This window comes from Wasmannia auropunctata, unplaced genomic scaffold, assembly GCF_000956235.1.
Source record: "Wasmannia auropunctata unplaced genomic scaffold, wasmannia.A_1.0 LD336106.1, whole genome shotgun sequence".
Lineage (NCBI taxonomy): Eukaryota > Metazoa > Arthropoda > Insecta > Hymenoptera > Formicidae > Wasmannia > Wasmannia auropunctata.
The window spans coordinates 6,107,976-6,135,528 of record NW_012026784.1 but is presented as its reverse complement, the minus strand read 5'-3'; the positions used below and the strand labels follow the sequence as shown (position 1 = coordinate 6,135,528).

The following is a 27,553-nucleotide window of genomic DNA, read 5'->3' as shown; positions in this document are numbered from 1 at the left end:
GTTGCCGGCCGCGGGGAAAAAAAAACGCCGTTACGTAAGACGTTTCCTATGCTACGTTACTTGATATCCACGAGATGGAATATGAAGGTTAACGCGATTATACAAGTATAGCGGAGGATCCGAGGATCTGGTAATCCCGAAAACCTGTATCCTAAAATTAGAGAGTAAGATGCTCCAATTAGATTTTACGAGATTCTAGAATTCGCAAATTCTCCAAACTTGAGGAGAATTCTCCGGAATCAGGGATTGGAAGATCCGAGGATCCGAGTTTTATATACATACATCTATAAAAGAATATAGGTGGATTTTACGAGATAAAATTTCACTTTTCGCGGAATATCTTCTATCGTTCGTCTACATTAATACGTCACGCTTTATTTATAGTCACACGACTCTTATCCACTGCGCATCGTCAATGCATTAATAATAGTCGCCAGCAGCGGCAGCAGCAGCAACAGCAGGAAAACTCGTAACCCTAGGTATCATTTTTTCCTCTTAACGATTATTCCCGAAGAAGCATATACGCGATTAGACCGCTCGTTAAATAGACTCTGTTGCTAACGCTATTCTTCGTTTATCTTTCGCATCCACGACCTCGTAGCGTTCTCGTCGTCGTCGTCGTCATCGTCGTCGTCGTCGTAGTCGTTGTAGTCGTCGTCGCCGTCGCCGCTGTCGTTGATAGTTACCAGATTACGTACTTCTTGATTGCATATTCATATTATATCTAGTTAGCTGAAATGTTGCACGAGCTGCATTATGCAATAGTTACCAGTGGCCGCGAGATGCGCGCGTTTGATCTCCGACGGAGCAATTTATGTATGCGGCGGCGTTTAAGAGCTGGGGACAAAGTCGATAGTTCGTATCGCGATCCCCGCAGATCGGGCGTATATACCGTGGAGGCGAATCGGCGATCCCTCCCTGGGATCCGAGGTTCTCTCACACTTGAGTGTTTATTTTTCCTTTCAATTCAATTCAATTTTCCTTTCGGTATGTTAAGTTTGAGACGTTTCTTTCCTCTTTTCTTTCTCTCCCTGTACTGTATTGTGACAGTATCTTTAGTCTCTTGGAACGCGATGAGATGACCGTAGAATTGCGCTTTTTACTTGGTATTGACATTTGCTACGAGTAGGTAATTATAGATGAGAAAGAGCACGGGGCGAAGTCCTTGATAGAGTTGATCGATTCTCTTGTTTCGATAAACGCGAAAGAGTTTCAATTTTTTTTAAATTATATCTTCCTACTTCTGTTTTTTGTTTTTATGTCTACATTATTTCATTTCCGCAACAAGCAAGATTTATATCATTTATTTATTTATATTTGCAGCGCTTTTAAAAACAAGAGAGAAAATCAAGCAATTCTATTAAGTACATTATCCTATACAAATACGAGTGTGGTGTTCGTTATGATATCTTCGTTGATTTTGAACGTAATTGAGAAAATACTCTCTTCTCTGCAACTATTTGACGTAGAGTGTGACTTATGGGAAGCATTTAAAGGATGTTCTATTTAACGTTATCAACGGAAATATTTTCTTTTCGCAATGATAATTTTTTATATTAAATTAATAGTGATATTAAAAAAAATATATCTGAATAAATATTTTTTAAAATATACCTAAAATGATAAAAATTCTCCTCTAAGATTTTAATCTTGCGGAGATTATTATTGCGGAGAATAATATTACATTCTTGCAATAAATTTTTGTTGATATTTTTTCTATAACGATTAATTAGAATTTTATTGGTACTTAAACATTGTTATGTGTTAAACAGTAAAATTAAACAGTAAATATTTGCCCCAAAATTTTTCTTTAAAGAAATATTACATATTTAAATATTTATATAATTTTCGCATTTTACAATGAAAAGGTAAAACCTGTGATGAAATATTTGCATTTCGAATATTTTACGGACAGCTATTACATTTATATTGTTATAATGGCTATTAAAAATTCTGATAATAAAAGGGGAATTGACATTCAATTTTCGAGATCTTTTATTTCATAATTTTACAATTGTATATTTATTTGAGTACTTGATAAAAAAAATATATGTACAACTTTTTTAAATTATGAAGTTTGGAAGACATTACCTGAGACATTGCGCAAAAAAAAAAGAAATAGAAATGGAATGTGATAACGACGAATCGACCATCCTTACGTATTTTGGGATGATACTTGTAGACACAGTTGACATCGTTAATGAATTATGGTGAAATTCATCGAAACGGGACCTTGTATTCCAGGAAGGACAAGGACTTGCAAAAAAGAAAAGGATATAAGTAAAAACAGTCACAATAAGTTAGAGCACTCGCAGATCGGTATGGAGTGCTGTAAGCTGTGCGGCAAGAGCGTGACCAACATGAAAAAGCATATGAAATCGCACAACCCCGACAAGCACGAATGTTCAATATGTAATATATCGTTGACCAGATCTGACAATCTGAAAAGGCACATTAAGTTGAAACACGGTAGGCAGGGCTTCTTTGTACCGTCTTCACCGTTTATGCGCATGGAGCACAAGCAGCACTTCTTAGCCAAATCCGAGCCGGGTTACTTGACTTAGTAACTCTTGCGTCGCATAAACACACAGTGTGAAGTATACCAACGTGCAAAGTATAGTAACCCGCGGGATTGTGCGAGGATCTTTGAATCAGTCGAGTCTTAAGGACTCGATTATCGGCATTAAAATATTAAAATATTAATATTTAATATTAAAATAATATTAATAATACGCGATAATTTAAGATACCTCAAGTACCGTAAATAGTAAATTTAATATTAAATTATTAAATTTACTATTTACGGTACTTGAGGTATCTTAAATTATCGCGTATAAGATACATCAGTTTGCTTCGCGCCAAAGAGACAGTAAGTTACAAGGCCATGTCTCTCGTCAGATTTCATTCATCCTTGGATTATTTCAATATCTCGGATGCATGAATCCTCCGATTCACAAATCCTCGTATACTCTACATATATTCATTTATTTTTGCATAATTTCGTATCGTATAAAGCCATCATGTAGGCCTATAGATTCGCACACATGCGTTCGCAGAGAGCTATAATAGCTTTAAAACTTGTGCTCATGTCATTTCACACGTTAATTAGTATAAATCGTCACGATATGTCGATATGTCGCACGAAGGAACCCCTCCCTCGTCGCATAGCCGTAATACGTGACGATTAACATCGTGTGCGCGTGCGTCTCTTTTATTTAGAGTACTATTTAAACTAAAATTAAATTATTTATTCTTGTGCGTTTAACCTCTAAGTATTTAATTTTAATGAGTAAGACGCGGAGATCTTCTCCAGTACAAGCGGATTTCCTTAGTTCGTAGAATCGTAGCTGGAGATCTCAGTGAAAGTAATATCGAGTACAAAACTTCATTCTCTTGTTCTACCTCCCGCTGAATCGTCCGAACGTCGTATCGTTCCGGAAGACGAATAACGTTCCTCCAAGATTACGGATCCATTCCTCGATCGATCTCGTAATCGTCCTCCCATTCGTCACTTCCGTGTCGCGCCCGCGAGTCCGCGGACCGCGCCCTGCGACTTCCCTTGATCCCTGCGTCTCCGGACGCTAGGGTTTTTGGATTTTCCTGGATTTTCGGACTCCAGCATCTTCGACCGTCGTCTGTAAGCGCGCAGCAAGAATATATGAGCTGAGCGATATCGAGTATCTCTTATACGCACGCGTCGCGAATGGTTTTGCACCGTTCTTGATTATCCTGGGATCTTTGTCAGGGATCTCCGGTATATATGTGTGTGCAACATAAACATATTTATTACGTAATTACGTATATTTAGCGTTAAAATATAAAAATTTGTATTGCGGTGTGCAAAAATAATGGTGAATTATTGGGACTTTTTTTTCTCGTTTTATCTCGCGCGCGATCGATCTGCGTAATAGGAAGGTGATGCAAAACATTCTTCGACGCGTGTACGTAAAATATATAATAAATATATATTTATACGTATATTATATTTATATGACGTAGGTTGTGAATCACGTCGAAGACTGATTTCTGTGTGAGTCGTCGCGACTCAAAAATAGTCATGATGAAACTAGTCCCGCAGGCCCATAGGCTGTTACACGAGAAAAGGAAAAGAGAAACACGCTCCTGACGGAGCTCACTTGTGGTGCCTTTCGCTTAAGTACAAGGATAAATCGCTTGTGTCACGAGATAAATAACTATAATGCGATATAATAGTAATTATAATAATGCGATGCGATTACCCTCCCTTAGGCGGTGCATGGTCACACGTTCTATAGCCCTTCCATACGTCGTTACGTAACACACGTGTCCTTTTTTCCTCCGTCCGCGTCGTTCTCGCCCGTCGTGACTCCGGGGTTAGGAATGGCGTCGAGCCAGTTTTTTTTTCTCTCCTACCTATGTTCTTTCTCTCTATTTGCAGATGCGACACTTTTAGCTCTTCAAGCCATTGAATTCGCGCCAATAGCGGGCGTAAATCGAGCAAGTATGTCCCAAGTTTTTCCTCTCCTGAAAGGTGCCGTATGCTTGTAAAACGTGGAATATACACTCCCGAACACTGTTTTCAGGATAAATCGTTAATTTTTTCGTCACCCCATAGCTCGGTTATCTCGCGAAAGAGAGAGAGTCTTTGGTCTACTCAAAACCTGCGGAGAGAACATTATACGTGGGATTAACCGAAGTTCTCCGCGCAGCTCTACGGGATTAGGTATAACAAGGTCGTATCCTCGCGTACTTGCGACATCTCGCAGTTATTGAAATTCTCCCTCCTCGTTCCTCGTCGGCGCGCTCTCGCCTCGTGATTTTTCGTAACATTCTCAAGCGCACGACGAACTTTTCGCTATCTGTTCGTTTCGCACAAAGCGACACATTGCGGTTTCATGCAGGAACGCGCCGCGCGTTTTGTTTCCCCCCTTTCCTACGCTCACACGCGTTACACAACAAACAAAACGTCGTCTCGTTTCGCTTCTCGCCGAGCGGATGCGTTCTGGCAGCGTCATGGTTTCCGGAACTGGCAAAAAAACGAGACCGCGAAACGCTCCCAGGAGCGTGGAATTCACTTATCTTTTACAACCACTTACTTTGATTGTGAACAGTAATCACGAGATTACGAGGTTCGCCGAGAGGTTCGTTTATTAGCCCACCCATTTTTATTTCTCCTTCGTTATAAAGAACATCATTTGTTTTTCATTCGTCGTCTTTGAGGCTATCTTTAGGAGCTTCGGAAATCTGATTTCTTAGCCTCTATTACCGTTAACATTTTGTGTGGTACTACATTCTAATATTCAAGTTCAAACTTCTACTTGGAAACTTGAACTGCTCGAGATTTCAAGATCTTTCAATTTTTTAATTCTAGCTAAAGTTTTAGCAGCATCGCTTTCTCAGATTCTTGTCTTCCTCAATTTCTAAAGAGCACGAGTGGTAAACACTTTTTCGCGAGCTAAAGCCGCATCGGTAGATTCGCATTGATTACATCGGGCGGTAGTAAAAATTGCAAGAGTTCGAAGTCGTCGAGCTATGTCAATGACATATCGACTATTTTCCGGCGTGGCAGCCGGGCTAACGACAAACAAGCGCCAATCCATAAGCACGACATGACATGAGAGCGATGTCGTTCTTGAGAATCAAACGGATTGGAAACTATTGTTTTCTTGCCAAATACTGACAGAAGCAATGTTTCATGTCCGATGTCGCTTTTTTAAAACATATCTTTTGCCTCTCATATTATCGATCTGTTGACATTCTTCTATTTTTGTTTCTCGTTACAAAGATTATTTATTTCCTTTTTATTCTTAGTTTCCGCCGGATTATACGTCGAAATTGTATCGTCGAGAGAAACGACGTATAAATATTAAAAGCACCCGCACGTTGTATGCATTTGCTGTGCAGTTGACTCGGCGTTTCCGCTGCGAGACTCTCTCGGTACGTTTGCACGCGGAATTTGGGGTCCTCTCTCACGTGCGGGAATCCCCGAACGGCGCGGGGTTCTCGAATCCGCGAACTCCGTCTCCGTCTTCGTTTCTCCGTAACAAGGATGCACGCGGAGTGTATAGCCGGGGGCGACAATTCGGATCCGGTAATATTAATGTCCGCGATGTTGGCCGTGATGTGCAGCCGTAACGCGGAGCCTGCTGCACTATATCTCTCGCGCAAGACGTGCGAGAAACGTTGTCGCGTTTTCGGCGAGGTGCCTCGGTGTCATAACTTTTCGACCTTTAACGGCGGAAAATTGTCTCTCTCTGGGCGACGTGGTAAAACGATGGATGGATAGATGGATGGATGGCTGCATTAGCGAGCCGAGCCCGGACGACGGGGCCCAAATGGAAATTAGTATCACGCGAGACTTTCCCTGCCGCGGCACGGTCAAAGGGCCTCTCCTCTCTCTCTCTCACTGCACGGTTAAGCGATAAAAAGCTCAACGGCATTTTGCATCCCCCCTGCAATAGCTCGGTCCATCGATCCATCGTTGCATCTAATTATACAGCCCGCCCTTCATTACCCTAATTACTCTCGCAGTATACCTTCCGTCCTCGATTTCATCGATCCGCGTTCCGTTCTATCTACTTTTTCAGATCGGATATTTTAATTATTCACAGATTTTTTTCAGGTTTACAATAATATCTGCTCGGATTTGTTTAGATTCGCGCGAATCCTCCAGAAACATGAAAACGTGTTTGCCACGTAATTTGATCATTGTGACTGGAAAACGCTCGTTTTATTTAAGCTCTCGTCACATTTGCCAATTTTTATCACTCGCAGCGGCGCATCACGTTCCAACATTAATGATCTTGACTATAATCGTGGTACGCTATTTTATTTTCACGAAGCTTTTAAGCACAACTTATAATTCATACGCCCGAGGAATCGCTCTCGATTAAAATGTCACAGACTAATAATTCTTCGATTTCTTAGGTCCGTAATCTTTTACATCGACTGTTCTACTTTTAAATCGTGCAACTTGTGAGTTCACCCACTCGCTTTTGCTTTCGATCTGTTTGTTTTTTTTTGCCCGCGTTAAGCTCCACTTGTTTTTTTTTCTTCTCTCGCTTGTTTTCTCTGTCGCGCCTTAATCCCATTGTCACCCCCTAAAGTCACTATCTCGGGGAAGCTCTTTCACCGATACTTGTTTCGTTTATCGATACCTATTCTCAACGTCGATCGATCACCGAATAAAAGTCGGCTCCGCCGACGAAACGACGTATTATAGCTTTCTTTCTGCTCTCTCTCTCGAGACGCATCGGTTGTTTAATATTCCCGTGCCACGGGTGGAAGAGCGCGGGGCGACACTCGTCCAAGGAGTGACGAGGTCCTTTCCTCGACGATAAGCTGCTTACCGGCAATATCTTCTCGCCCTTATTACACGAACGCGCGCACTCGTCTCACAGCGGCGGCGGTCGGACGGATGTAGCGGTGGTTTGAGGGATGAAGGCGCAGGATGGTGTCCTCAATAAGAGGATCAACGGGGTGGAGGTGCGTCCCGAGCGGTGGTGCCTCTCGCTCGCAAAGAGTTTCGTTTCTCGAGCACACGACAAGAGGCTTTTCGTCTCTCGCCCGCTCGTGCCCGCTTACTTTAAACCCCCGGTGGTTGGCTTAGCCAATGGAGGAGAAACCGGAGCGCCGCCGCTGGCTTCCGCCGATACGTCCTCGAGAGTTCGCTCGAAGGAGCAGAAACCTCGGCCTGGCGCGAATCTCGTGAAACTCTGCTGATCGCACCGAGCCATTAATCACTTAACCGTGGAATTTTACAGTTACGAGAGAAACGTTTTTCTATAGATATCTCTATAAAACAGCCAAAGTTTTACAGCTTTATTTTAATTATATATTTAAACATTTAATTTTAATTTTTTTACTTTAATTTAAATCGTCATTATTTATTCAATATAAATTTCCGGAAATCCATCCGTGATTATTATTCACCATCATTTCCTTTTTGCAGCTAGATTTTTATAGATTATGAAAAATACTCCTCCCTATTTTTATATGGACATATTCCTATTTATTAGATATGAAAATCTTCATTCAGCGTTTAAAAATTTTTGATAATTTTTTTCGAAATCTCTCATTCTCGTTCATGTCTGTCGTCAAATAATTCAAATGACTTCTTCGACTGTTATTACTACCGAATATTCAATTGAATACAGAATACGCTGTTCTCTTTGCGTATATCGTGATGTCCTCGTTATCGCCGCTTCCGAGCAGTTCAATCAACTCTCGCCTCCCTTATGTCTTAAGTGGTTACATGTTCGGGCTGTGGCATTGTCTAGGAACAGACGGTATGTACTCCATAGATCTGTAGCAAGGCTACTGTGTATAGCTACTGACAGGAATACTCGAAATGAAGTTCCAAACGTTTCGGTGGGTAGCACTCCGGAAATCAATCGCATCGGGAAAGTTTGCCAGCGTCGGAATTTCGTTGCTCCTCGAAACTCGCGCGACGCAATTTGCAACAAACCATTTCATCGGAACAAATTAAATTATCAGTAATTACATGTACATATATATAGAACGAATCTTGCTTTGTTTATAGATTTAAAAAAAAAAAGATAATTCAAGATATTCTATCGAATCTTTCGATTTCAAAATCGACGAGATTTGTAGATTTCTTGGAGATTTTCGTTTAGTGTTTTCCACGTCAATAGATCCGATAGAAATCTAGTTCGCAAAATCAGTGGAAAAACTATCGCACGATCAACGTTGTTATTTCACATTCGATCTTAGCAAAACTTCAGTTCCTCGGCTCGGGTTTGAGTATCGCTTTGCCCGGGCCAAGAATTTTGGCGAAAAGATTCTTCTCGTTCGACGAGGAAATATATCTGGCTACGGTGTAACGCCCGCAGCGGCAGATATTTCCTCGGCAGCCACGTGTGAATTTAGTGCTGCACCTGGTTCAACGGAAAATAATAAAGAAAAAAAAAAGAAAAGAAGGAAAGTAAAGAAAGAAGGTACGAGAGTCGTCGTATTCACCGCGTATGATCGTCATTCGCTGAGGGAGACACGAAATCCTGTAGCAATACCGTACCGTATGGACCGCTCTGTGTTGAATCCACGTACATAGATCATGCGGCTACACTTCTCAGCATATATGCAGTTTAGTCGAATGTACCGGGAGAGAGAGATACAGAGGGAGAGATAGAGAGAGAGTGAGAGAGAGGTGCACACACAATGGAGGGTGGGGAAATACACTCTGTTCTCTCCTGTTCCCTGTCGTTGCATCCCCCTCGGCCTCTTCCCCTCTCTTCCCCGCTCGTCCTCCACGGCTGCTGCGTCTCTCCTCGTCTCTGCCCCTCCTGCATCCCTCCTCCTTGACGGCTCTTTCTGGCACAGCGCGGTGATCGATGCCGGTGTATGAGAGAGAGAATATCGGGTTCCATGCGGCGCGAAGATTGGGCGTTGTTAGCACGAACGATTTTTTTTATAAACTGAACGTGTCTCTTCTTAAGTACCTGTATTTGTAACACGCGTTTCTAAGTACCTATATTTCTAATTTGTACCGTTTAGACAATCGCGTCGTACTTTAACGACGGATTCCTTCGGCATTGAGCAGAGAATTTATGTCAGACGCAATTATTGCGCCATGGATATGTAAAAGGAGCGGAGCGTTTAATAAATTGTATTATTCGCGGTGGAGTGTAATAAGATGGGACGAAAAGTTTCGCCGAGATACGCATTCGGATGCATTATTCAGAATATAAACCGGCGTATACTCCCTTCGCGCGTATATCAACGTTGCGGGCCGAAAAATAGAGACAGCTTACGTGCGCGGCGCCCGGTACAAAGTGTGCTAAGCTCCGAAAGGGCTCGCGCCCGTTTCTCTCGCTCTCCTCTGCATAATAAATCTCTCTCTCCGAGTATATCCCCCACCGTTGCATTCTGTCCTTCCCTCAGTCCCCCCTCGTTTTCTTCTCCCGTCTCTCTCCCCTTCGCGTGCACCTCCGCCCTCTGTCCTTTCACTCGCGCTCCCTCTTTCTCTCCCCGTGCTTGCCGTGCATTAGTCGGTGATGCTGGCAGCTGGATACCGCTGCCGCCGCTGCTCGCCTCCGCCCTTGGCATCCATCCCTTCGCACTGAGGGATGTTTGGTGCAGGGGTAACGGACGCCGCGGCGGTCGTGCTGGCAGCGGCTGGCTAGGTCGACCCTAACTTTGTAAAGTTTGTAAAGAGGAGATTGTGGAGTATCGGTGGCGAGAATTCGATGACCCCTCCGCCGGTTCCCTTTTGCTGCAGCCGTGCATTATTTGTCTACAGATGCACGTTAGAATTAAACGCGAACGCGCTTGACGATCATTTAAATTGGATCCTTTGATTAAAACAAAATTGCAGCGTGATGTTAGTCTTTCGGTAAATTCAGTTGGCGGAGTAAATTAGAAAGGAGAGAAAAAAGAGAGAGGAAGAGATAGTTACAGTAACTGGTCTAGCTAAGTTGTACAGCAGCGGCATGTGTTTTGGATCGATGTGAAACGAGCGTCGGACGGACATGAAGAGCGCGTGATGCATTTGCAGCTTGTAAGGCGCTTTAAAAACGATTGACTTCGAGGGACACCCCTCTCCCCGAGGAACGATTTCCTTATTCATAAATCTCCGCGCCTCAGGATACAGGAGATGCATCTCGTCTCCGATGTCTCTCGCGCGATAGACATATCTACAAGATAGAGAGCTATAAGCTCGATAATCTCGCCCCGTTCGGCCGGAGGGGAACCGGGGGAAATTGGCATCTCATTTACGGACGGCTCGCGTTGTACAAACAACATCGGGCCCCGTAATTTCCAGCAGATCCCAACCGCATCCGCCTCATTCGTCTTTGTCTTGGGCGCTCGCGAGGAATACTTCCACTTCCGACTGGCTCCGCTTCCGTGCGACGCCCACCGTCGGCCCGCCGGGCATTTAAATACGTTCGTGCCTCGCGATTCCGATATAAATCATCATGCGAACGCGCGCCTGGCAAGAGCGAGCGAGCGCCTGCCAGTGATTGTAAGGGTCGTGTTACCGTCCCGGCGATAAGATCAGTTTCGAAGTCTCGGAAATAATCACGCTACCGAATGGACGCTTGCTTGTTACACTAATACGCGCAGCCGTCTCGTCTTTTCCGATCCGTCTCTCTCATATCCACTTTCCACGTTACTCGCTCTTTTCTTCGAAAGTCATGCGGAATTCAATCGCGACATGAGATAGAAGTTGATCTCTTCTAACTAATCTGTCTACGTCGTTTTTCTACTTTTTTTTTATATTTTTTCTTTTATTTATTTAGGAATTTTTAATTTTTTTTATTTGTCCTAAAATTGGATTTTATTTATTTTATGTGTAAATTTCGAAGACTTATTAATTTTAAGTATTTTATCTTCATTATTGTTTTTATTTTTTTTTATTTTTGGAGAGTTAGTTTTTAGAAGTTAAACATTATTTGCAACGTAATGTAAGAAAAAAAATTTAGAGACCTATAATGTGTTCGAGTTATCTATACAGTGCTTTTTACGCGATTTGTACGCGTAATATCAAACTGCGACACGAGTTGCTAAAAAGGATCTGAAATCCTCGGAGAAATACGAGCGTGTGCGCTTTTACATATCTTTGACGTACGTAAACTGCATGCAAAAAAAAAAGGGAAATGTACGTATATTGGTATGCTAGAACATGCGCCGTGCGAAAATTCGGGCTATAAAAGTGGAAGCGACGGGAAAAATTTCGACGGGAGGCGACTTGATCTCTCCCGTGGAAAATCCAGCGTTAATGCGCCGAGAAATTCGACGGAATTCGACGTGATTTCGATAATTTCGACTTTCCGCAAAGAGGAATCGCCGTTAAAGAGCGCACACGCTAAAACGCGACGTTGTCGTCGTTTATGGTAAAAGCAATTTCGACGACCTTGAGGAGTTATTTTCGTGGCGGCTTATTTAATCATTCATCCGATCGGCGTCTCTCTTCTTTGTCAAAGCCGTAGTCCTACAACGTTTTCCGATTGATGCATCGCGAGACTCTTCAATCGACGCCTCTCTCGCGGACGGAAATTGTAGGCGTCATTTAATTATGCATAACGCGAGTCTGATTTGTATTACGAATGACAGTTTGCTCTTTTCCACATGTAGATTGAATCGCGCAGATATTTATATTAATAAAAACGTCGCGCGCATAATAATAGTTCGGGAATCGTCGGTCAACGTCACTCTCGCGCGTCGCGTCGCGAAATCAAGATCGTCACGTCGAATCAGGATTGCGCCATCGAACTTCATTTCCGGACGTTAATTTTGCAACTCGTGAATAGGTCCGTGTGGCTATTTCGCGAGGAGAAATATTGGCATTGTCGGTGGCACATCGATTCCCCTGCTCGATAACTAAAATACAACCGGTGTCACGCTACCTACGGACGCGTTACCGCGCGCGCATGGCTAGCGGCATGGCATATTCATAATAGTCCGCCGAGCACTTTTCGCCGTTCTAATCTCGCGACGTTGATCACGCAAATATCACCGTGAAGTTTGCCGTAATTTCCTGGAGAATTATGTTTTATTAGGTCCTCGATGTGACTTGATCGGAGACACGAGAGGAAAAATGCTCATTGCTTTATACATCCAACCAGGATTATCTATCGATTTTATCTAAATCCTCGGTACTCGAGTTTTCCAATCGTAGGGGAATTCCGGGACACTTGATCGTCAGATCCGTGAAACTTTGGTCCTCTCAATTATTTCAATAATCCTCGTTACAAAACGTCTTCGAGAAATTGTCAATTATATATAAATTACTCGAGAATTAAACAGCACTCAGTGAATTGAGACTAGACTATACATTAAATTCGCATTGATCAGTAAGAACGCAATGCGAAGAAATCGATTTGCGAAATCGTCTGCGTGTGTCATGAGTAGGTGAATGATTTCTCTCCGAATCGCGCGTTCTTCACATCGGAATCTTGCATTTTTACGCTTTGACAAGCTCGAAGAAGGAGATACTCTCAATAACGATACTGTCAGGGGCTACTGCGTTGACCATCGCGCTTATTTTGAACCTGCCATTTCCCCCTCCCCCTCCTCTCCTTCATAAAAAAAATCGTGTCATAAAAGATGCCTGCCTATGCGCCATAGATTAATACAACTATCGTAAGTATTTAATTAGCCTTTGAGACTAATGTTTGTGTACTTAGAGAATAGGATTTCTATGTGCGCGCGCCAAACAAAATTTTACGCTACTGCTTCCTGATAATATTTAACGCACATGGCGTCAAATACTTTATAACAAAATTTCGCAATAAGTTGCGAAATAGAGATATTATTGTGAAATAGGAATCGATCAAGAATGACAACGAGTTTATAAATGGGTACATCCGGATATAAAACGTTAGCATCTTGATGTTTTTGAATTCCTTGATAACTGGCTTGTGAAACTATAACAATAAGTGGCAGAATTTCAAGATTCGATTTTCTAGCCTTTTGAATCTATTACAATCAATGGAAATTCTCTCGTTGACGCTTCGGTTCTCCTGTGTCGAAGCTTCAGTTCTCAGGGCCAATTTAACAAAAATGACGAGAGTGTCGGAAAAATTTTGTTTGGCGTGCGCATCAACTATTAGAGATTTAAGTGAGTATACAGAGGTGACGAGAAGTTACCAGATCAAATATTGTAATATTTTTGTACCACAAGAAGAGATTTGAAATAATAAACAATGATTATTTAATCTAACCCATCGCGAGTCACAGTCGTGTGCTTTGCGCTTTATATCATTTCGGCCGGATTCGAATACTCTTGCGATTTGGTATTCGGATATGGTTATTATTTTTTGTGGAGAAAAGAGGCTCGGTTCTGCCAGAAAACAGAAAGAGAGGATGCGCGCTTTCGTGGTTCTCGCGAGGGAACGCGAGAGTCGCTCTATTTTTTTTTATCCGATCGCGTAACAAAATGATTCGTGTTGTGCGTTGAAGAGAGCCATGTTTTACTTTTTCTCCGGGCAAAGGGGACAGATTCTCGTTTACTTGGAGTTTATTCTTGAAATTTATCATCTTCCGACACACCGGTGCTTTGTGCCTTCGCCATTTTCGACCTTACTTCTCTTATTCATACTTTCTCTCTTTCTCTCTCTATTATTTCTCGTTTCTTACACTCTCTCTCTCTCTCTCTCTCTCTCTCTCTCTCTCTCTTCTGTACTTTCCTTCTGGTCTAGCCCTTAACGTCGGCCTTACCTGAACTTATTGCGAGCCGCGAAACGTAATCGTAACAGCAACTGACGCACCTTCGCTCCTTCACAAGGGATGTATTCTAACTCGGTGTTTTTCAACCTCTGTTCCATGTGTCCGTGAAAAATCTCTGATCTCTGAGTATATATTCGCGCGCAGTTATCTTTTTTGCAAAAGCTTTTATGTGACCTGCCCTATTTTATTTTAAAACGAATCTCAAGCAAGTAGTCAACGACACAAGGTGTTCGAGAAAGGGATTTACGATCTCGTAGCTGATCTCGTTTCGGGCGTTTCATTGGGATGACTGTGGGACAAGTAATTGTGCATCGCGAGTTTGTAAAATAACCTGTCATGCGTCTGGTTTATTGAAATCGAGATCAAAGGAACTACTATCGTGTACCGTGATATTGCGCGAAAGAAGTATATCGATAACCGGAGAAATTTTTTAAATTGATTGTTTCTCGTTTACGTCGAAATATATTTGACAAATTAAATCCCAAGTAGTAATTATCTCGCGATAGTGCTCTCCGCTATTGGTATACAGCTTCCGCGATCGCGTCTCTCCGTTGACGCGGCATCGCCGATCCCTCGCGCGTCTCGAGGCATTTTTATCGTGTAGAAAGGGTTGAAAAACACTGTTCTAACCGAATCTAACCGAGGCTACTGCACTAACAAGAGAGGAAAAAGAAAGATACACACACTTATATACACACATGTACATCTAAAAATATCGCTCCCAACCTTGTGTATATGTATAATAAAAAAGCGACCGTGTACAAAGCCTCTTTTTTTTTTACAGCGTCGACGGGGGTGTCGTTCGTTCCCGCGGCTGCATTCCCGCGCGCACTTGTCACGGAAACTCGCGGAAAAGTGGAAATGAAAAAGTAGCGCGGGGGGGGGGGAGCGGTAAAGAGAGGGCGATCGGGTTTCATTGAAAATCGAACGGTCGACCGGGCCGAGCGAAAGTTTTTTAACTCGTCCTGCTTCCTTCTCCTCTTCCTTCCCCCCTTCCTCCCCTCCGTGTTTCGTGAACCCTTTCTTGGCGCCGGTCCTCTCATCGATCGGAGGCGCGAAGTGACCCTTCACCTTCTTCCTCTCTGCCGCCCCCGCGCGCGCCGCGCCGTCACGCGAATATTATTTAAATCGCGCATTAATCGGGAACGGAAGCTAGCGTGAATGCAGCCGATCGATACGACGATACACCCGGCGGCGGCAATCGGCTTGTTGACGGGGGTAGACAGCGATTTAACCCTTTGTGGCAACCCGTCGTTTTCCCCGAGTAGCTGCGTTATAAGGTGACGCTTGGAAACACCAGGGTAATCGGGGGAAATCACCGCCCGTGCTGTAATTATCGCGGACACAATGTAAATACAATGCGCGAGCATCTTTCGGATTTTTCCACGATTGCGCGGCGGTATAGACGACTTTTTCTACAATATTTGGTTTACCGTAACGGAAAATAAGTTTGATAATAACGATAATAGTCAGTTATACTTTGTACAGTACACGGTGATTTGTAAAACGTAATACACGCAGTTTCGTCTTTCGCCGCGCAAACTATACGCGTTTAATATTATTTGTACAGTTATTGCCGCGCACTCTTATATAGCCGCGAGTTTGCTCATAAAGTTCCTTCCTCCGGTGGATTTCTTGTATTTTTACCGTAGAAAATGTGTGCTTCGCTTCGCACGTCGCTGACTTGGCGGCGAAATAAAGTGGCACGTGACGGGTAACCATCGCGAAAATAAGGCGGTTTGCAAGGGGTTAACACGCGATATCATGCTTGGGATATTGCCGGAATGGAGTCTCCTGCGGGAGTTTCAGTCAGCCTGTTCGGATCCCGAGATGGTCTTGCCCCGACAAGAATAAACGGCATTCTATAGGGTGTTCCGTGACGTCGCATGCAATTGGAGAAAATGTTTTTCTTAGTGAAAAATTTTTTAATTTTATTTCGATTTTCTTAAACATGGATGATTAAAAATTCAAGGATTTTTTAAACGTTTTAAAGAAGTCCAAAGAATGCTAACAATAAGCTAAAGATAGGAAAATTTAAAAATATAAAGATTTAAATATAAGCGCAAGCTGATAACTGCAGACATCTCCATTAAATGTTTCTATCTACTGAAAATAAATTATTATGAGTTTTTACACCGTCGGGGCATACTTTCTCTTTCTTAACACCGTCCATTATGATTGTCGGCCAGGATATCCCGGGTACGTGCAAATACCTTAAGTGAGGCATGTAAAAACGAATATTGATCAGTCCGAACGGCGACGCGAGCTTTCAGGGACTCCATTTTTCCAGATCATGGAGCACCTCGAGTGTCATTTCCCTCTTGCGCGGAGTAAATCACTTTTCGCGCGACTCGCCGAGTCCGCGTCTCTCTCCATAAAAATAAATTAAAATAGTTTTATGCATACTTCGAAACGGATACAATTTGACGACGTCAGTTTTATCATACATTGCTCCAGACACTCTTTAAGAACTTTATGCATTTCCTTAAAGATACATTTCGATTTTTTTTGAATGATTTTTTTTTATTTTAAGAATATTGAATAATTATTTTGTATATTTCTTTTCAATCCACGTACGAGCAATGTATCGAAACACTAATATTCTTGCCCGTTGACACTTATTTCTGCTTGTTATTAAGCGGAGTATATGCTGCAGATTGCTCGTTTTAACAAGTGATTATACTGCAATACGGGAGAGAGATCTTGACGTCCTGATGTTTACGAAGGACTTGCGGGCTTGAGGAGAGAGATTTGACGTTCTGAGGTGTTCCATGCGTCTCTGGGCGACAAGGGGATTTCACGACATTATTGTGTTTATACACAACGCGCGCATATTCGGCGCATACGCGAGCGCTTCTGCGAGCGGTGCGCGAATGCCCGACCGCTCTCTCGTCTAGAGTGCTCCATTACGTTTCGGGTCTATCTCTTCCGTTTGAGATTTCGAGCGCCGCTCCGCGCCGGGCACTCGTGCCTCGAGACAGACAGAACCATTTGGTAGCCTTGAATAATACAACGACCTCGTTTCGCTCGTGCATTAGGATATGGGAGTATAATTGTTTCGGTCGTCTCGCGTATATGTATCATTTCAATAATTAATTAGCCGCCGACCGGCGTAATGGCGAATACGCGGTGCACCGCCTAATTTCTCGGGCCAAAACGTCTCGCGCGGAGATCGTGACTTGTCTGAACGGTATCTTGCTGAAGAAACGCCGTGTGTAAAACGACAAAAATTATTATTAATCTAGATGAGAAATGTAGGTCGGTGATCTTTTTTTTTTTTTTTTGTTTGCGAGACCGATCAATCATTATTATCAATTGTTCGCAGCACGTTTATCAAAGTACTCGAGATTAACGTGATACGCGGGAGAACGGGGAAAGCCCTTTACCGATCAGCTCGCTTTGCCTACACGCACAAAACTTGTACGCCCATTTTACGCTTTTTCTCTGATTAATCGCACTGGTTTGGAGTTTGATCGATGTTTAACGAGAACTTACGTGTCTGATACGCTTTAATCGCACGTTCTCGTCGTCCGCCTCGAGTGTCTCGCATTTCGATCGCGTCGAGAGAGAGCAAGTGTTTGCGCTTCGTTCGAAGACGCGCGGTGTATATCTTCGAACGCGCAGCTCGTTCGTTACTTGACGCACACCCTCGAGAGGTATTTTGCACTCTCTTCGTATCGAATAATAATCGTATATCTGAAAATTAGGTGCGTTTTCATTAATCAATGTTTACATAATTGTTATATATTTCACGACGTAAACCGGGAAAATACGATGGGGCCTTTCATTAAAAATCGATCACTCGTTATCGCGGCGTTCCCTTTGAGAGGGAAAATAATCTTTTGAGATTCAGAAATAATTGAGTGGAGAGCAAGAAAGTCCGGAAAAAAATAGAAGAAAATAGAGCAATACAATCGCATTTTTCAGCTTTTGTGACACGTACCTGTCGGTGTTGCAGCATTAATGATAAATTCGAAAAAAATTTTCACCATTTTCCGGATATGACGTAAGCCATTTTTATCGTTTTACGAAGGTAGTGCAAAACTCGTGTTAGGTAAATACACGAGAGCGGCGGCGTTGCTCGTTTAGCTTAGCCGGTCCCGAAGCGTCGCTTGATTTAATATTTATTCCTTCGTTACGGCCGCGTTTTTTTCATATCAGATATTTGCGAAAATGGCCTGTAAGAGCTTCTCACAAAGCGGAATTCCATGTTTTTAAATACGGAATTATTAAGCGCGCTTCTCGCGCACCGAGAGCAAGAGAGCGTCTCTCGAGCGACAAAGTTATTTGGTATATAAGCTCCGCGGCTCAATTTATTTAAATTTATTTAAACGATACAATGTCTTGCGATGCACACATAAAAGGGCAGCGACGCCTCTCAAAGGGAACGCCGCGATAACGAGTGATCGATTTTTAATCAAAGGCCCCACCGTATTTTCCCGGTTTACGTCGTGAAATATATAACGATATTGCGCGAGACGTTTATTTCAAAAGTAAGCTGCTTTTCTAATATAATACTCTTTCTTCACTATACGTCAATTTTCGCGAGTTTATCCGATTATGGAGAGCGATATTTTAAAATTGCGGTACTTCGTTCACGGTAAACGTGGCGAGAGGATAAATTTTCTTTCTTTTTCTGTTATTCATATATTTGGTGAAATGTTTCTCTCGTTCTGTCTGTCTCTAGCAATTCAATTAACGCGCATTCATAACGTAACGCATATACACAATGTATATATTACATACACATAATTCGCGCGAGGAAAAGGAGGACTTTTAACCTAAAAGAAAGAAAACGTAGAGAGGTAGGGAAGCAAGCGACTAAAAGAACTCGGGGACGGCGAACGCGCGAAATTAACGAGAGTGAGATCGGGATCGGAGGATCCAAGGATACGGAGGGATCTTATTTGCATCTGCGAGGAGGTTTAAATGTCCGACCGACCCCCTCCTCTCCTAGGACGACTCAAGACCTCGGGGATCTTAGAATCCAAGGATTCGAGAAGCCGATTGTATCTGTAGGTTCAAGATTTCCGAAGAGATCGAATGTCTCAAGATCCTAGGACTCGGTGAGATCTAGGGATCTCAGAGAATTTTCAAGAATTCGAGAATCCAAAGATTCAAAGACCCAAAAAAAAAAAATCCGAGGGATCCGTCCGCAGTTCTGTGGTCCGTGGATTCGAGGATTCGACTTGATCCTGGAATCCGAGGGACTGTCCACGGGAATGCCCTATCCGAGTATCCAAGGATCCGGCGACCCTCGAAAAGACGCTCTAGAGCCAGACCAAAAAAAAAAAGTAAAGTATCGCAAAGCGAAAGCAGCACGGAAACGGCATAGAAGTAACGTAACATGACGAAAAAAAATCAGATAAAATAAAAACGGATAAAAGAGATAGAGAGAGAGGGAGAGAGAGAGAGAGAACCGAGTCGCTCCGGGCGACCGGGCGACTCGCCGCGTCGTGTCGGGAAGCCAACAGTTGAAAGTGACTTGTCTTGTGTTGATGTTGCAGGTTCAAAAGCCTGGCACATGCGGCTGACCTTTGACCGGGTGCCAGGCGGCTGCAACCTTCACAGGTGCAAGCTGTGCGGCAAGGTCGTGACGCACATCAGGAACCACTACCACGTCCACTTCCCCGGCAGGTTTGAGTGTCCTCTCTGTCGTGCCACGTACACACGTAGCGACAACCTGCGCACGCACTTTAAATTCAAACATCCCGAAGCGAGAAAGATTGATCTTAATGATTTCATGGCGGGCTCGTTGGCGCTCTCAACGAGCAACGACACCATGAATACGCTATCCTAAAGACGCCGGAAGAGACAGAGAAAAAACAAGATAGATGAGATATCTGTATATATATTTAATGTATATTTAATATACGCGTATATTGGATATACACTTAAATATGCATATACATATTATATATTATATATATATTGAAACATAATATATATAACATACGCGCGCGCCCCAAAAATTATATATATATATATATAAACAATGGAATATATACTGAAGAGCGCGGGTGGCCGCAGCCACAGGGGGGTATATTCCGCGTTACGGCGAAGATATGGCCCTGAAGTTACGGCCATTGGAGGGGAAAAGGGCCGGTCTCTCTCGGCTTTTCTTCTTTCTCGAACACCAAATCTTTTTGTAGGTTCTACGCTTAAGGGAATTATCGAGAACTTCTCCTAGTAGGGGTCTTTTTTAACAAACGAAAATCGTAAAAATAGCAAAAAAAAATATATATGGAACAGGAAAGATTAATATACAGCGATGTGTGTACAGTTTAGTGTGCGGTGACTTTTTTGGGAGTGGGCTTGTTGTAGCTAACGTCGAAGCGCTGTGAGGGCTAAGTTCTTTCTTTCTTTTTTTTTTTCCTTCCACGAGTCGCCGAGGAGCGGAGGTACGCGAGCCGCGAAACGTATCGCCGCGATCTCTCGCGAGGACCGGCGCTCCGCGTCGCGAGGGCCGGGAAGGCCGCCGCGATTGCATGAAAAATCCAATTCGATTTGTCTCACCGGACGAAGGAGGCTCGTTAACATGCGACGGTGATAACGGCGACGGGACGACGACGACGACGCGCGTTGGCTCTTCCTCGGGCTCTTCGGGAGATCGAACCGATTCGACGCGAAGTGGGTCCGCGCAAGAACGCTTGACCTCTTTCTCGCCTCGAATCGCTCCGATGTCTCGAATTTTCGGAGAGAGATCCCACGCAATCTTACCGAATCTCGTAATACGAGTCACGAAAGAGATAGAGAGCAACGCGAGCGCGCGTCGTTCCCGATCGCGGGCACCGATCAAGTCGAGCCGAGAGCCGTGTTGCTTTTTAGCGCAGGTCGCTCTTTCGACGTTTCTCTCACCTGGCGCGAAGAGAATGACATACCTCTCTGCCTTTCGCGCGGAGCTGCCGTTGCTTTACGCTCGCGTTTCGTCGCCGATCAACGATCTATAATAGTGTGTCGCGCGGGACCGATTGCGACACGTTCATCGCGATGCTCGCGTACGTCAACCTCGCGCACGGCCGCGTTCGCGCCGCGACGATGTCCAAAGACCCGGGCAGCTTTATCCATTCTTTTTCCCTTTTTTTTTCTCGTGAGAAAATGACGAGAAAAACGAGCGATGCGCCGATCGCCAAATACTTTTTTAGCGAGTGCCGCGAGAAAAAAGTCGACGCGAATATTGAAACGACGTGAACCGCTCGCGCGGTTGGTGTGTGTGCGCGCGCGCGCGGATTTAATTACATAATTAATATAAATGCATATATAAATGTGTGTATACATATATATTTACATGTGCATTTATATATATTTTGTGTATATATATAAAATGGGAGCAAACGTGGTGCCAATTTCCTCCCGTAGATGCTGCTGCCGACCGATCGGGACGGCGAGATGGCAGCCGGAAAGAATATTAATGAATCAATTAATTATAATGATATCTATTAATTAATAAAGCTGAGTCGCTGGGAGTAATTCATTCGATACGCAGGGTGAGTCTGTATAGTTGTTGAAAAAAAGAGTTTATAGTTGGACTTCATATTAGATTGTAATCGTAATCGTAATTTTACCGGCCTTCGGGAACCAGTAGCAATATTTTAACATACGCGTGCACATCTACGCACGCGATTGTACACGTACACGACGCACACACGGATTTTGTACACCCTGACCTTTCACACACGCGGCTATACTACGACGGGGCGCGAAGCTCACGAAGGGTCGGCACTCGCGAAAGGGACACCGCGACACGCAAAGACACGCCGTATTTACACCCTCATACGCGCAAGTACACGCGAGGGACACGCAATCAGCAAATCAAGCGACAACGAAATATCTGTCCTTTAAAACGCTATATACGTTCGTTGGAAAAGTTTTTGATAATACGTTTGCGTAGCGCGCTTTGCAGTCCTAATATGAACTTTGACTATAAAACGCACGTTACTTGTTAATTAACACCTAAAGTCTAAATAATATTAACGATTAAGCCGCACGCCACGCGCGCGCTGTTTATTATAATGCGCGCGACCGCGCGTGGTTAAAATAGTGGAAATCACGGAGACATTCCACGATTCGGGACTTAAGTGCGTAGGCAACAAATAAGGTTTTACTTGTATTGGATGATTTATAGAGTACTATATTTTATACTTTATATAACCTACCAACACACTAATAATCTATCATTGGTTGGAGATATAGTTACGTTAAAGATTAATTTTATTCAAGGGATGGTCACGATACTCGTATCGTCATTGCACATTGATATTTAATTGGTTGGGGTGCAATCTGTTTGTTCTTCTTTCTTCTTTATTTGTTTGTTTTTTTTTCCTTCGTACATCATGAAATTTACGTGTAACGTGTGTATATATATATATATATATATACACATGTGTGTATACACATATTATAATCATGATTTTACAAGGAACACACGAGTAAATGTACGGCCGCTCAAGAGCAGTTGGGAAACCATTCCTTCGAATGCCGGCGTCATTTAATGACTGTCTGATATTTTGAAACGTCCAAGATTGTTTCTCTCACGTTTGATCATAAGTGTATTTCACGGTTATTTCTAATGACACCCGTATCGTCCAAAGAGATGATTTCCCAATTCGCTTTGAGAGCGATGCCTTTTTACATATATATTATACATGTACACGGGCAAGAAGAGAAGAGGGCGCCTCGCAGGGTAGGCGCGGGGACATGCAACACAGGGACAGAAAAGCTTTCCTTGCCAAAGCGAAAGCTGCTAGTGACCCCCACAATTCTTCAGAAAGTGCGAGAAGGCTCCCCCGTTTCGCGGACAATATGCGAGATCTAAGTCGCAGTTGCTAATCCGCGAAACGGGATTACCAAATCCGACGCCAAAGTCAGATCGAAGACGTTTTCTGCGTTTTGAACACTGTAATCGTAATGTTAATGACAAAACCAACCCTTTTCTCTTTTTCTTTAGCGGCCTCAAATTTTTCGATTACAAACTTCGTCGAGCATACTCTTTTAATATGAATCTGGGAATTAAATTAAAACATTATTTTTCGGCGCTAATTATCATGTGTAATAACGGCAGACAACAATAATCGCCTATTTCACGGGGGTCGCTAGAAAACACATCACACACACATACACATACACTCACGCGGAGAGGAACACATACATACACGTGTACATGGATACGCAGAAAACCCATAGCTATTCAAAGAGCCAAACCGCAATATTGTGATGAAATGATATTACCGTCGATCTTCTCTTTTTTTGCAAAAAGGGGCACTTTGCATAGTTAAGGCTTACCCGAACACGCATATACCTATATAATTTAATAATATATAACCAGAATATTAATATATTATTGCAGATTATTAAGTATATATATATTAATATATTGGATAATTTATTTTATTTTGTTTTATCGTTTTATGATTTTATATATATGTTATTCACTGTTTATAATATACACAGCGCAACATTATATTGCAATACGCGACACACGCAAGGTTTATTTATTGATACAGGGGCGGGTTGAATCGTGTTAAGGTGCACTTGCTGCAGGCCTACCTCCTTAGCTGAGAAATCACACGCCGATCGACATCCCTTCTTTCTCTCTTTGCCTTGCCTTTTTTTCGATCTTTTTGTTCCCTTTGCTATCTCCGCGCAACGCGTTGCTTTAGAAATCGTCTATTACGATCGCCTAACGTTCCGTCACGTTTATTGCCGCAAAAGTTGATCCTCTGATTAATAAACGGATATTGAACAGTGTGTGATATTTATTAGACGTTTTTCTTATATCAATATTTGTTTTGGATATCTTTTAAAATTACGCAGAAATACACGTGGTATTATTTAATGAATTAAAATTCTATAAAATAATACGAAACTTAATTCCACTGTGATTAAAAAATCAGCACGACGTTCCTGTCGTATGATAATTTAGAAGTTGATTGCAATTTCTGCGTCGGCTCCAGAAGAGCCTTTTAATAACACGAGACGAGTCGTCTCTGTTGCACACAGAGAGCGAAAGAGAGAGAGGGAGAGAAAGCGTGAGAGAAAATCGACACGCGAAGGAAGCAGAGTCTGGAGGAGAAATAAAGAGGGGAACAACTTTTACGAGCAATGCCGATTTTTCTCAACAATTCCGTCCTCGGTGCGAAAACAGGGGTACTCAAATACGCCGTATAACGTCAATCTATTGAAATGCAATAAATTTATATAATTATTTAAATTGATAATTGAAATTAAAGACGTCGATATTCCGATTGTGTTACAAATATTGAGCGTTCTTCCAATAAAAATACGGAAAATTGTCGTTATTTGTAAGAAACGTTAATGTTTGTGAGCTGCGAGCTGTTAAGAATATCAATATCGATTCGCTGCTTATTCGGTAATTCGCTCTTTAGGCTCGAGGCTGTTTCGGAGGAGAGCGGACGTTTTCGGAACGCGTTGCAAGGCGTTTCGTTTGAGAACCTCTGCGCGAAAATCGTCAGCGTGATATTTTTCCGCATGTTTCCACGATGCTCTCGATACGTCAAACTCGGATAAACGATGGGGCGCGATGGTTACGGACGGCACGGCGTGGCGCAGATTTCGGCCCGCGCGCACGTGACACGCTCTCGCAGGCTCTCTCCTCGTGACGCATCCGCCCTGCACGGTGCATTGCGGACGTCCTCGGGGAGATGAAACGGGAAAGGGTGAGTGGGAGAAAGAGAGAGAAAGCGAGACACATGCACCACCGAGGGTGAGAGCCGCGAGCGCGCGAGCGAGATGCGCGCACGGCTTGGGATCGATGTTCCATCGTGCGCGCGAAATTATGGCCCGGCCTGCAGTCAGGACGCGGTTGTACTTAATTGGTTGACCGCGACAAAGTTTGACGGTGGAGTTTGCTTTTCATCTTTCATCCTAATATTGCGAGAGTCAACTCCGCCGCCGCCGTTGCCGTTGCCGTTGCCGTCGCCGCCGCCGCCATTAGAATGCATTCGTCGTTAGCCAGCCGGCGTTCGAGAGGAGCTCCACCCCTCGAGAAACTTCCGTTTTTGTCACCTGTCCGCGCGCGAGTAGTCCGTTCCGTCGGAGCGAGCGAAATTACCCTGCGAGCGTTGGTACATGTATTTGATCACTTTTTTTCTGTTTTAATTTTTAAATGAACGTCGAACGTCGCCGAGAGCTCGCGCGCAATGGTGCAATTACGCGGACCGATGGAGAAGTCACGCAACAACGTGATATTACATTAAACCGACGAAGTTTACCCACGTAATTATTACATTTTTATCCTTTTAACTCGTAGTTACGCGCTTAATTGCGACTCTATTTCGACGTCCCTTTGAATTACACCGCGCATCGCGATTATCCGCAGTTAATTTTTTTTTTTCGTCATGACAAATCCGCCCTTTTATTACGGAATAAAATAATTGCGCGCAACGAATCATTCTACTCCCGTGTCATTAATTGTCGCGAGGTCAGCCGTCAATCCGCGGGTATTATATCTGTAAAGCGCGAGTTAATTAATTCAATAATGTCAGAATCAACACTCGATTTTCCACCGCGCGATATTTACATAAACAATAGCGATGTATTTATACGGCTGCCCGATTACTATTCAACAGCGTTCGTACAGAAACGCGTGACTTTTCCTTCGGCGCCGCATTTACGTACGTTGCACGTTCGCCGCGGCGCCGGCCACCGCGTCAGTTTCCGGAATTGTCCGTATATACAAACTGTCAAATGACCAACGTTGCCGTATATAAAGCATCCGACAGCCGTCGCGCATACGCGGACGATTTACACGTGCACGCGCATAAATGTCACGCGTACGATAGAGCCGTCGTTGTAACGCACGACGGTCGACGAGCGGGAGCGATATGCAAATACATATTTTTTTTTCTCGGCATGAAAAATGATTCTCCGCTAAAGAGTCCGACGCGAAAGTTAATTAAAATCCGGAAAGATCACAAGATCTTTGGACTTTAGATTCGAAGGTTATTGCCTTCCTCCCCCCTCCCTCCTCCTCTCCCTTCGTTCCTTTCTCGATAATTCTTTAAACCTCGGACTTCCGAGACGGAAATCTCTCGGCGTTTGCAATTCTTTTTAATCTCTTAGGTTTAGAAATTCTCCGCGAATCCCCAAAGTTTTCGAATTTCAGATTAAATCGTTATGAACGTTGAATCTTCCGGGAATTTACGTGCAGGCCACGGATTTTTCACGAAATTTTTATTAGACTCCTTGGAGTCCTGGCTGCTTCGTAATCGCGTTTCATCACGGGGGTGAGTTTCATGCCCGGAAATCTGACGCGCGCTTTTGCGCCTGTATCGATCATCCCGATGCGGTGCTTACGGCGATCGGTGAGTGCTCACCGATTGCGTGCATACATGCCGGAGCACGGAGCGTTTGGCATGCCACGTATTTTGAGCATTCGCGGATAAATAGCTGAGTAGATGCGATGGCCGAACCAAGTGGGCGAAGCGCAGTTCTGTGAGCATCGTGAAATCATGCGAGCCAGTGTCTTTCGGCGCTAATTTCGGTTTTCAGATCGGATCTTCCTCGGAATTTCAAACATTCGTGTGTTGTATTTATGGCAATAATAATTTTTGTTATTTCTTGTGTCAGAATGTCTCTCTTCTTAAAATTTTAGCTTAAAATTTTTACGATTATTTCCTTCGTGTCGCGAAAATTGTATTATATTGCATAGTAAGAATGCGCAAAGAAAGAGAATAGTAATTCCTTTTTAAGATATTCACGTATGAGTGGTAATGTAATGCACATCGCGTTGCAATCATCAAATATAAACTATCGATCATTATAGGAAATGACAAGTGTTAATCGCTGGCATCTATTTTTTTATTTTGACAAATTTTATTTATTTTAACAGAATCGAATATATATTTTGAATTATTCTTCTGAATTTTTTAAGCTGAATAATTGCATCAATTTGTTACGGCTTATCACTCCCGTTCCATACCTTTCGGATCTATTATAATATATCGCGGATCGCGCGGAGAAATCTCGGGAGAGGAAAATCCGATTTGGAAAAACACTGGCGTGAGAACGACGATCCATCGAGGACGGAGATACGTGTGAAATCGGAGAAAACGATTGCGAATGGACGTCGATTCGGAGACGTAATCGGCGCTGATTTTTCCGTCCGCACGTCGAAAACCAGACGAATGAACTTTCCGCCGTAGTCGCATTCTAATACACGTATGCGAAAAACGGGTGGGAGAGAGGAGAGTTTTACGCCATCGTTTCTCCTTATCACCGTCGCGATTCCTCCCTGCATGTTGTATTATCGCGCGGACTAATTTATTCACGGTGTTTTATATCCGGCGTTCGCTACGCCGCCGACGCGCGATTTGCTTTATGATTCAACTCACCCCGCTTTTCCATCCGCGCCCGTGCTGTCCCCCCC

At 43.4% G+C, this 27,553-nt stretch overlaps 1 protein-coding gene across 6 annotated transcripts in view; it reads left to right on the top strand.

The window, feature by feature from the left end:
• LOC105454659 (protein abrupt) overlaps window positions 1–27,553 on the top strand; it is a 59,044-nt gene that overhangs the window by 21,790 nt on the left and 9,701 nt on the right. For 2 of the 6 annotated variants that reach the window (XM_011697522.1, XM_011697531.1), the window contains exon 5: window positions 19,674–19,973. The exons of 2 other annotated variants lie outside the window; for them this stretch is intronic. In XM_011697522.1, coding sequence (XP_011695824.1) covers window positions 19,674–19,966 — 293 coding nt within the window. In that variant the 3' untranslated portion in view covers window positions 19,967–19,973. Of the gene's footprint in view, window positions 1–2,244; window positions 2,668–19,673; window positions 19,974–27,553 lie in introns of those variants that run through there. 2 more of the 6 variants (XM_011697506.1, XM_011697513.1) reach the window with 2 other exon arrangements.